General features: G+C 26.6%; 2 protein-coding genes across 2 annotated transcripts in view; both read left to right on the forward strand.

Annotated features, from left to right (window-relative positions):
- The window catches only part of LOC111626308 (G1/S-specific cyclin-E-like), a 6,339-nt gene extending 2,892 nt beyond the window's left edge, over window positions 1-3,447 (forward strand). Inside the window, exons 2-8 of the mRNA XM_023369629.1 lie at window positions 414-758; window positions 857-1,003; window positions 1,353-1,448; window positions 1,529-1,675; window positions 2,091-2,202; window positions 2,277-2,434; window positions 2,504-3,447. Coding sequence (XP_023225397.1) covers window positions 414-758; window positions 857-1,003; window positions 1,353-1,448; window positions 1,529-1,675; window positions 2,091-2,202; window positions 2,277-2,434; window positions 2,504-2,623 — 1,125 coding nt within the window. The 3' untranslated portion in view covers window positions 2,624-3,447. The remainder of the gene's footprint in view (window positions 1-413; window positions 759-856; window positions 1,004-1,352; window positions 1,449-1,528; window positions 1,676-2,090; window positions 2,203-2,276; window positions 2,435-2,503) is intronic.
- Window positions 3,448-11,142: 7,695 nt separating this feature from the next.
- Window positions 11,143-11,793, forward strand: part of LOC111626309 (G1/S-specific cyclin-E1-like) — a 4,762-nt gene continuing 4,111 nt past the window's right edge. The window contains exon 1 of the mRNA XM_023369630.1: window positions 11,143-11,790. Coding sequence (XP_023225398.1) covers window positions 11,374-11,790 — 417 coding nt within the window. The 5' untranslated portion in view covers window positions 11,143-11,373. The remainder of the gene's footprint in view (window positions 11,791-11,793) is intronic.

Here is an 11,793-nt window from a genome sequence, read left to right on the forward strand (position 1 = left end):
TATATATATATATATATTAAAATCTTTTTTTAATGCTAATTATATATGTAATTAATTGATTTACTTAATAGTTTGTATACCAGTATATATGTACTGTACAACACTATTATCTATGTACACTTTATTGATTTTTTTAAATCAGGAAGTTTGATAAATAAACTTATCAGTATTAAATATCAAGAAACTTTGCAGTTTTAATATCTTGGGAATTAGTTCAAATATTCCTTGTGTTGTTTATCTAACTTTTATAATCAGTTGCAGATGTTATTAAGTTTACATTTCTTCTTAAATTGTAAGATGATAATTTACATATATTAAAAAAACAATTAAATTAAAAAAATTTGTAAAGTTTTATTTTGTACAGTAAGGATATTTATTTTAAAATTTAATATTATTATTATATTAATTTTTAGAAAGAAACAAAACTAAAAAGGATATCTGAAAATGGAAATAACAACAATGAATCATGCTCAATTATTTATGAAGACATTAATAAAGAAGAGAACAATCCTGGAAATAAAACTCCAGTGGATTTAGTTTCATTTAGTAATTTCAGGAGCCTAACTTGTTTGTTTACACCTGAGTCTTCACATTCTTTGCAGTCACCTTTGCCTTATTTCAATTGGGCAAATTCTCAGGATGTTTGGGATGTACTAGTGAAAAAAGATATAACTTATACTAGAAATCATAACATGTTGAGTCAGCATCCAGCACTAAATTCAAGAATGCGAGCAATCTTACTTGATTGGCTAATTGAGGTAAGTTTAAAATTAAAAAAGTTGTGTGTTAGCTTATTATAATTACCTTTTAGATGCATTATGAAAATAATCATTAAAATAATTTTTAAAAATTATAGGTGTGTGATTCATATCGGTTACATAGAGAAACATTATACTTATCTCAGGATTTTGTTGACCGCTACCTCAGTGTACAGGAAGATATACCTAAAGAACAACTCCAACTAGTTGGGGTTACTGCCCTATTTATTGCTTCTAAAATTGAGGTAAATTTTAAAAATTATTTCCTTGTAATTATTTTATTTCCTAGATTTTTTTTTATTTTCTTAATTTTTATAATTTATTATACTCTGATATAATATATATCACCTTGCCAATAGAAAACAAGTAAAAATTAAAAAAATAAATGAAAAGATGAATACTGTATTAATTTTACAAGTTTGGTATTTTCAAAGTATTAAATCTGTGGAAAAAAATTATAATCACAAATAAATATGAATATTTAACTAAACCTGATTTATATTATTTAAACAAATTCAATTAATAATAATATGCTTTAGAATTTAAAGTGTTTAAACTTTATTATTTTATATGATTTAAAATGTTCTCTTCTAGGAAATTTATCCTCCAAAAATAAGTGATTTTGCAGACATTACAGATGGATCTTGTAGAGAAGATGAAATTTTAGATAAAGAAATGGTTATTCTTAAAGTAATTTTTCATTTGTATTTTTATTGAATGTCTTTTTAAAATACTTTATAATAAAACTATATCTGTATTTTTAATTTCAGGCATTAAACTGGGACCTTATGCCAATTACAGTGAACAATTGGCTAAATATATATTTGCAATTGGCTACAATTAAAGAAGGAAACAATGATAAAGAAAATTTTCTGCTACCTGATTTTTCAAGTCATCAATTTTTGAAGCTCTCACAAGTATGGATATTTTAACATACATATATACTTCCATTTAATGTCATATTTTAGTCAAACATCTGTTTATATTAAAATGTGATATAATATTTTAATCAATTTAAATAATACTTTAAGAAAATAAATTTAAAAATTGATTGAGATAATGTTCTATTTCCTTTTATGAAATAATTTGTTCCTTGAATTGTAATACTAAAAATGTATAAATTTAATGGTGTTAGTTGTGTTCAAATTAAATTTATTAAAATTAAATACTCAGTCACATACTTTATAGTTAATGCAGATTTATTTATTAAAAAATTATTTTGTCAATTTATTCATGATAATCAAATTTTGGATTATATACAAGTATATTAAATTGTACAAAATATTTTGATATGATTATATTATTTTCTAATAGAAATTTTTTCTTTTACAGTTGATTGATCTCTGTATGCTGGATATTGATTGTTTACAGTTTTCCTATAGAACATTAGCAGCATCTGCAGTATATTTAATGATGTCAGAGAGAATTGCAACTGCTGTTTCAGGTGGATATTTATTAATTTAAAAAAATTCTGTTTGATGATGATGGTGGTGGTAACTTTAATTGTGTTATTTATAGGTCTTAGGAAGTCTGATATAGCTGCATGCATAGATTGGATGTTACCATTTGCTCTTACTGTTCAGGAATGTGGAGAAAGTTATATTAATTTACCAAATGTAGATCTGCAAGAACATAAATATAATATTCAACATCACAATGTTAATTTGGAATTACTGGTAAATTTAATTAAATGCTTAAATTTGTTTATAAATTTTTCTGTTTTTAAAATAAATTTTTGTTCCTAGGATAAAGCAAAACTTCGACAAAGTGAAATTCTAACACAGAAGAAGCCTGCAGAAATAAGTGCAAATGAACTCACCCCACCAAGTAGTGATAAAAAAAAGGGACGATCAAATGCATACTAGTAAAATCATTATCCACTTGAATTTTACTAGTTTTTAAATGTGATCTAATGATTTTCTAGTACAATAATAGTTGCTGAACAAAACTGTATTATTTGCAGTTGAAGATAAATATGCAACTGAACAAACAATGACTTCTAGTCATTACACTGCCATTAAGTACACAACGAATAAAATGAATTTACCCACCCATTTTAAATCATTAATAAATAAGCCAAGGTTGTGGGAATTAAAAAATAATCTAATTTGGGAAATTTTTTACAATTTTTTAATCATAAAATTTTGTCCTTATGGTTGTTTATATATAAAATTGTTGTAACTTGTATACAGTTGAGCATTGTACATTTTAAATTTTTTATGAAATTTGTACAGTTTTAAAACTGATGCATAAAATATCTATAAAATAATATCTTGTATCATCATTTTACCATTTCATGTATTATATAAATCACTGCCATGTGCATTTAACATGTCAATGCTCATATAAGAAGTCAGTATTGGGTGCAATTTATTTAACTTTTTGTTCAATTTGGCTTATTAATATTAAGGTCATCTTGCACATTTTTGATTTGATCGTCATTAGATGATTAGGAGCAGCTTGAGAGGATTGACAGTTAATGCAGGACAATGAAACTTATGTAACTCCATTTGTGGAGAATTTGTTGATATTTGAATCTATAAAAGTCTTCAAAGCACAATAAGCAAATTGAAATTTTTGAAAAACGTTGTTCTAACATGTATTTATTTATTTTTTGAAATCATTTAATATGTTGCAAATTTATCACTTAATTAAAATCAAATTATATAGAATGCACACAGACACAGATTTAATAAATACTGCAAATATATTAAAATTTTTAAATGAAAATTTGATAAATTGTACTTTTGTAAAATTTAAAAAATGGTTTGAAAAATAAATTTTAAATATGTAGATGTATTTTGTGTTTTTCTTTCAATTATATACTTTTAATTCTTTATTATATTACAATCTTTATTACACCATACTTGTTTGAATTTAATTTAATCTAATGATGAAATTCAGCATGAAATATTTCAGACAATACCATCTGTCTAAAAAGTAACTAGACTGAATATTTATAGTGACCAGCATATGTGCCAAGAATATAAATGTAACATATGCTAATATTGTCATTTTGCTATGTAATTTATTTCATATTGCAAGAATGTGTTATTGTCAAGCATACATTAATGCAGTGTTTTCCAATGTGGGGCCCACGCCCCACAGGGGCAATTCGAAAATGGACACGTCCTGAGTTTAAGTTAACCATATAGCTGCTGTATATGTTAGGGGGGCATAAGAATTTTAGAAAGGCTTAGGTGGGGCATAGCACAAAAAACGTTGGGAAACACTACATTAATGTGTTCTGTTAATGCTTGACACAAAGCATTAATGTAATTTTCCTGCATCATCAATCTTGCAAAGCAATGTGGTAGCAACTAAGTTTTGTTTGAAACTTGGCAAAATTGTCAGAAATCTTCCAGCTATTGAAACAAGTCTATGGGACTCAGTGCTCAGGACATCTTTAGATAGTTTCAATGGTTCCATAAAGGCTGAATGTGAATTCAAGCCTCCCAACACACTGTTGATTGAAAATGTCTAAACTTTGCTCTCTTCTGACCAGAGATTATCATGTGATATGCCAAATGATAGCAGAAGTTGCATGTCAAGCCAGACCTGTACCAGAAGAATGATTCCCATGCATTTGGTTGGGATTGTCATCCAAGTTCCTTGCTCATATGCAAATCCCAGTACTTTCCTCCCGGGAGCTCCACATTTGGCACCTGTAGACTTTCTTCTTTCTAAAGATCAAAGTTCACATGAAGGTATCAGTATAATGATTTAAGACACTCAAGCAAGTGTGACAAGAGAACAAGGGCACCATAGAAGAGGTCTATTAGCAGTTTTGTTTCATGAACATTGTAAGATCATAGCCATTGTAGGACTAAATGGATCATAATAGAGTTGTATCTCAATTTGTGCATTTTTTCTGGAACTAGTTTAGTTACTTTTTTAGACAGACAGTGTATGAATAATTAAATAGCCAAAGATTAATTTTTATTAACTAATCAATAACTAAGGTATAATTTGTTTGCTGAACCTGAAGATGATCCTTTAAAAGAATGAAAATACTTGTTTGAAAAACGAATGCTGGGAATTGAATGTGGATTAACTATTTATTGTACAACCCATTAAAAAAAATTTTCAAACCAACAGCTATGTGAAAATTATTGATTGTAGAAATTTTATTTGTTAACAAATAATCCTAGAGTAATAAAAATTCTTGAGTTTATTTCTAATGATAAGAGCTTTTATCATGCAAAATATCATACTAGAAAAATAATTCAGAGCATAGAAAAAGAATTTATCCAAAATCTAGTCTGGAAAAAGTTTTTGAACATTCCCATCTCAGAAAAAAATTTTTAAACAGTAGAAATGAACAATTATTTATTGTGACATCACAATGCCATGCTGAAATTTTTAATCATTTTTTAATTTAAAATATATGCTCTCCACCTCAAATTAGTAGTGGCTTGCCCCTGTACATCATACTTTTCCTTTAACAATAGAGTCATCATTAACACCTTTCAGGGAAAAATTTTAAATTGAAATAACCATACTGTATATGAACTTCTGTTTTGCATCAGAAGTTCATATATAGTTAATCAGGGCCTGCCCCTAAATTTTCCCTATCTGGTCTTGTCTGTCATCTAACTCCATTCTCAAGATTAAGGAAAGATAGATGACGGTGGGAATTTATAGGTCTACAAATTTTTCAAATTGTAGCCCAAAAAAGAAATGGAAATTCTTTAATATTTTGGTGGACCTCCTTTGGATTAATGACAGCTTTAATACAGTATGGCATTGATTTAACAAGTTCTGAGCAATAGTCATTATTAATTTCCTTCCAGCTCTGCAACAAAGCAGCTTTCAATTATTTCTTTGTGGTAGGTTGTTTTTCACCCACTAACATTTTCCATTAGCCCAGAAATTTTCAAAAACATTTAAATCAGAGCTGTTTGGTGTTCAAAGTAAAGATTTAATGTTTTTCTTTTTCAAAATTTCTTTTATGTTTTTCATACAATGACAACTTGCGTTATCATCCTGGAAAACAACTTCTTCATCCCCAGATTAATTTTCCACTACAGGAATCAGAAGTCTGTCAAAAATTTCTTTCCCATTTATTTCTTTTAGAAAACAGTTCACATTTGCCTTTTGCTTACATGCAGCTCAATATCTAAGACCAACCATAATTTCTAATGCAAAAGACATTCTTGTCAAATTTTTATCTGCTCTGCACCATACAAATTGTCCAAGCATTGTCTCCACATCAAGCACAGAGTCTGCTTTCATCAAAAAAAAAAAAAAAACTTTTTCCCAATCGTTACTCATACCCTTTTGGTAATGCCTTGCTCATTCCATTCATTTTTTTTCATGTGTTGTTTCATTCTGAATGGTTTTGGTTTGACTACAAAACTTAGTCCCCATTTCATTTAATTGATTTCAAACTGTACAATTGCAAACATTGGCATGGTGAACTTCCCACTTAAACATTTAATTCTTTTGATGTGGCTTTCTGATTTTGTAGACAGATGCATCTTAAGGCATGATCTTGATTCTTGCTTGCTGCTCTTGATCAGCCAGTTCTCTTCGATGTTTTTATGCTTTCACATTTCTTCCACATGTAATTTACTGTTGAAACAGCATGACCAAGCTATCGAAAACTTCTGAGTTTTTCCTTCCAAAATCAAAGTTACAATTTTGTTTCAAAAATCCTCAGTATTCTTTAACAGGGCACATTTTAGATCAATGTAAAGGCAACAATAATGCTAATACATGCAGACCATACTTTCAGACAACTAAGTTGCAAAAATTAATGTGTGATTATCATTACAGAAAGTGCTTTAATACATTTTTTCTATGTTCAAAAACTTTTTCCAAACTAGGATTTGGACAAGATTTTCTTTATATTCCAAACTACTTTTGCAGTGTGCTATTTAGCATAATAAAAAGCTCATTATTAGACAAACTCCAGAATTTTTATTATTCTGGTATTATTTGTTAACAAACAAAAAAACTTCCTGTAATCAATCATTTTCGCACAGCTGTTGTTGTTCAAAATCTTTCCACAGGTTGTAAATATTCCAGTCAATTTGATTATTTATAGTGTAAGTTTCATATTTCAAAGTTTCCTGAATTTAAGATTAAAACTACAGATTAAATGATGCTTATTAGTAGTTTGTTTAACTACTGTTTTGAATACACATCAATTATTGAGAAATTCACTATTGATGCTAAAAGCATTCATTAATGCTGACCAATTTGTTCTTTTCATCTATACGATGTCAAGATGCTGAACAGTTTAGTAAAACATGATGTGAATATTATCTTCTATTATATATTAAAATTATTATGTGAGATATATTTTCTAGATCAAATTTAGATTTAATCTCTAATTTACAAAATTTTACTTTTCTTAAAACGTTTAAAATATATATTACTTAGTTAATATTATTTGTAATGTTTAAAATTTTAATTCCAATTTTCTTCTATTTACTTACAAGGTATGCATTTAAAGTTTGTACACAATCAAAAATATTTAATTTGTTAGTTATAATCTCTTGATGCAGGAAAGTTTTATAGAAGAATTTGCTTTATCAAATTTCAATTGATTCACATGAAAATAAGGAAATCAAGATAGATTATTTGTCAAATGTGGGACTGCAAATATTGGAGTATGGTTGCAATATATAAGGGACAATGTCAACAGCTCAAATTTCTTAGTATTGCTATGGCTAGCTGAAAATAAAATATTTATTCTACAACTTGCAAATGGCAAATTTAGAGTAAATATTTAAGTGACATCATCAGATGTTAGAATTTATCAATTTTACAAAGTATTTAACATTTTCTTTATATTCTTATGTAATAATGCTATTTTTTGGTATTAAATATTATTCAAATCATATTAGAACTTTTATTTTCGTTTAAAAATAAAATAATTTATAAAGCAGTTTTTAATAACAGTAGATTATATTTGAAATTAATCCAGAAATTGTTGTATTATTTGAGTTACTGTTTAGACTCAATTTGTTACTTAATGACACAACTCAAAAGCTTAAACTGAATATTTTACTCACTTCTATTAAAGCAAATTAATTAATTAAAGAATTCATTGGAGTCATTTCTGGCTTCATGTAAATATTTTTTTAAAATGAACACTGATTAAAACTGGTTTTTTGTGCTTTATGGTCTGACAGTCTGCTGAACTTCAGGCACCACATTTGTGTACATCTACATGCAATCACTATGTTCCCAGCATGGGTGAAGAGGATAGACCACCTCAAAAGATTCCCAGGATTTTTTGACTGCCCAGATTCAATCCTAGATCACTCAGAGCAGTTGGCTGATACCTTAGCTGCCTCAACCATCCAGTTATCACACTTTCAATTATTAACAAGACTTTGTAAAATTATATTTTAATCATAGTAGAAATTTTATTTCTTACGAATCCTTCAACAAGCCATTTCATGTGCTTAATCATCTCTTCAGCATTTTATTGTATTCTGTGTAATGTACTGTACATGGGAACAATTACTTTCCTTAAAAAAACAAATGCCCATTTAAAGTACAAATAACATTTTTTTTTATAGATTTCAAAATTCTTGAATCATGAAAACAATTACATGATTTTGGTTTTATCAAAATAAAATAAGAATTTCTAATATGATTGCATACCATATAGTGTCATAGGATTTATTCTCTTAAATGTAGCTTTTGATCTGCTCTAAAAATTATTTCAAAAAATAATTATGAAAATATTTTTTTCATTATTATTTTGTATTAGATAAGTGTTTCTAAATGAGACTGTAAAATCATTATTCAACACGTCCAACCTTGAGGGCTGATTGGAACCCTTAAAATGTTTTTTGCTGTTTTGCAACATGTAAAAATCATGAAAATCTGATGAGGACACTTAATAATTCTTATAAGGAATATCATTTAATATATAATATAAATTCTAAATAAAAAAATNTACATTAAATATATTGAAAACTTTATATATTACATATGAAGCTTTCAATATATATATATAATTATTTAATAATAGAGTAAAAATTTATTTTTAATAATAATAATAATTGCAAGGATATTGTTAATTTAAAGTTTTTCTCTGAAAGATGCTTTTATGAAAATGATATAAACATTTTTATAGTTGTTTAATCTTGTTTTTGGTAAAATGAGGAACATGACTATATTTTAGCATAATACATTCAAAAATTATTTTAATAATTTTCTGTAATTTTAAATTTATGTCGTATCATACGTGTAAATTTCCTTACATTTTTTTCTTATATTCTGTTTTTTGTTCTATTCTTTTAGTTTGTTTTAATAGTTTATAACTCACTATTGTAGGTAAGAGATATACAAAATTAAATTAGTTTTGTGTGTATCTTATCTAATATTCCAACCATTCTACATTAACTGTAATTAATGCATAATTAACAATTTATAATTTTGATTATTAGCTTCTTTATAGTAGCAACTCTTCATATATGATTTAAAAAATTATATGGTATGCTGATATGTTTCAAAAATACAGTTTATGACATTATGAATGATAATCCATTTCCTGTATCTATTTTCACATCACATTTATAAAAGCAATCATAGTGACAATGACTGAAATCAGTAGGATGAATGGGCTTGGCTGATGATAATGGAAAAACTACAAATCAATATTTGACAGTAATAAATAAAATATTTTTTGAATGTATTCAATTATGAATATATGTAAAATAACTTTCTTGAAAAGTTTTCACTGTATATTAATTTAAAAAAATAACATTTGAAGAAAATCCAAACACTTGAAAAAATTTGGTGTTTAAGTTTTCATGACATTTTTTAAGAGTAAAATATTTAGCTAGCATTAAGTAAATTTTTTCTTATAATAATAATAATCTATATTTGTGTTATTTATGATGTTATCATTGTAAATTTTTTTTTAAATTTTAATTATTTTAGATTCTGTTAATTTGATAATTTTTTGGTTTTGGAAGATTCATTGAATTGTTGATAAATATATTTCAATTGTAAAAGAACAGCATGCAGCAGAATATAGTGTAATGCCACAATAGAATGTAAAATGCATAATATTTCATTTTTATTATTTTATTTTATAAATATTTGATATCATGTTATAGTATATTTGATAATTGATTTATGTGATTTATTTTCATCATCAAATTTACTAAAAATACACTTCACAAAATACATTAATTACAATAGCAAGTAATAATAATTGCCTGATAATTTTTTATATTACAGTAACCAGATCAAATAATTAAATATTGCTGGATTTTTTTGTGTTACTTTAATTTTAGAGATTGACAGTTTGGCCTAGAAGTAGACTGTATTACTATTTTGTATAAATTTTAGTTATTAGAATTAATTTTAAAAGTGTCTAGAGGAAAGATTGAACTAGAATTTAAGCCAGAAATTCTTACAAATTGGATAGATACTTTATCAGCTATTTTATCTAGCCATACAGGTTACATTCTTGTTTTGCTAGCTACATTTCTATCTTCATAACATCTATGACAATAATATCCTAGTTCTTTGTTCTCATTCTACCAATAATAGTGGGATCAGGATATAACAACAAATTTTATTCAGTATATGTAAAATGGTAATCATCAAATATAAATAATTACACAAAAATTTCATGTTATAATTGGTTAATTAAATTGCAAGTGTATAAATATGGACTATAGATATGTTGCCATCTGTTGATATTAATAGTAATTATTATTATTAACAGATGTCAATACATTACTTATGAACCAAATCTGCAAATCATTAATTAATTTAATTAGTTCAGTTCTAGTCTATGGAATTTTGACAAAATATATTTAGAATTTAATTTTATCTTTAACGGTACTAAGTTTCAGATATTATCAAGCTTCTAAAAAGAGTAAAAACTAATATTAAATTAAATTTTAATTAATTAGAAAGTTTTGAACAAATAGGATATTTTCAGAAGATTAATATTTTCCTATTTAATGTTTTATAATTTATGTTAAATGTAAATATAGAATATTTAAAAAGAAACTAATGTTCTTTTCTATCATGAAAATTGTTATAAAATTTAAACATGAAATTAATTGTTTTTAATCATTTAAAAGTATTGTCAGAAAATTCAGTAGCATTGATGCTCTTGTAATAATTTGAAATCAGATATTTATTAATCATTTCATTTGAGAAAAAGTGCAAATAACAAGCATTTAAGTTAAGTAATTAAATCTGAAAAGGATTGAAGATTTCTTTTTCTAGTCACTAATGATTTGTGTTGATTATGAAGATACATAAGACTTGAATGATAAATATTAATATATATCCAGTTTAATTTTAAGAATATATCTCATCTTAGAAGAATAATGTATATAATGTAAAAAAATTTAGAAAAATAATTCATGTAGAAAAATGGAATAGTGACAATGGGGGGAGGGAACTTTTACAAAATAAGATGACAATACATGAAAGATATTTTAGGTTGGGGAAAAAGAAATCCATTATTTTGTCACTAGATGGCTGTAGTGATACATATCTCATAAAATATTGATGACACAAGTTCAGACTTGTGCTTATTGGAAAAGTGACATTCTGTACTAAAAAAAATTCTTTTACAGTTTTTTGATTGGTCAATTCAGTTGTGAGTTATAGGGTGTAAAAGATGGAAGTTAACAAAGAGAAAATTAGGTATGTTTTACAATTTTGCTTCAATAAAGGCGAAAATGCAAGCCAGGCAGCTGAAATTGTGAATGGTGTTTATGGTCCTGATACTGTCACAGCCAATTATGTGCAATTTTGGTTTCGTCAGTTCCGTTCTGGTAATTTCGATGTTAAAGATGCACCTCGCACAGGTAGGCCCGTTGTCGAAAATGTCAATAAAATCATGGAAATGATAGAAGTAGACTGGCACGTTAGCACTCGTAGCATTGCCCAGGAGCTAAAGATTGACCATAAAACAGTTCTAAACCATCTGAATAAAGCTGGATTCAAAAAGAAGCTTGATGTTTGGGTGCCACATGAATTGACGGAAGAAAACATTATGGATCGAATTTCCATCTGCGAAGCCTTGGCCAAACGGAAC

Source organism: Centruroides sculpturatus, unplaced genomic scaffold, assembly GCF_000671375.1.
Source record: "Centruroides sculpturatus isolate CEXI.00-Female unplaced genomic scaffold, Cexi_2.0 scaffold182, whole genome shotgun sequence".
In the NCBI taxonomy this organism is placed as follows: domain Eukaryota; kingdom Metazoa; phylum Arthropoda; class Arachnida; order Scorpiones; family Buthidae; genus Centruroides; species Centruroides sculpturatus.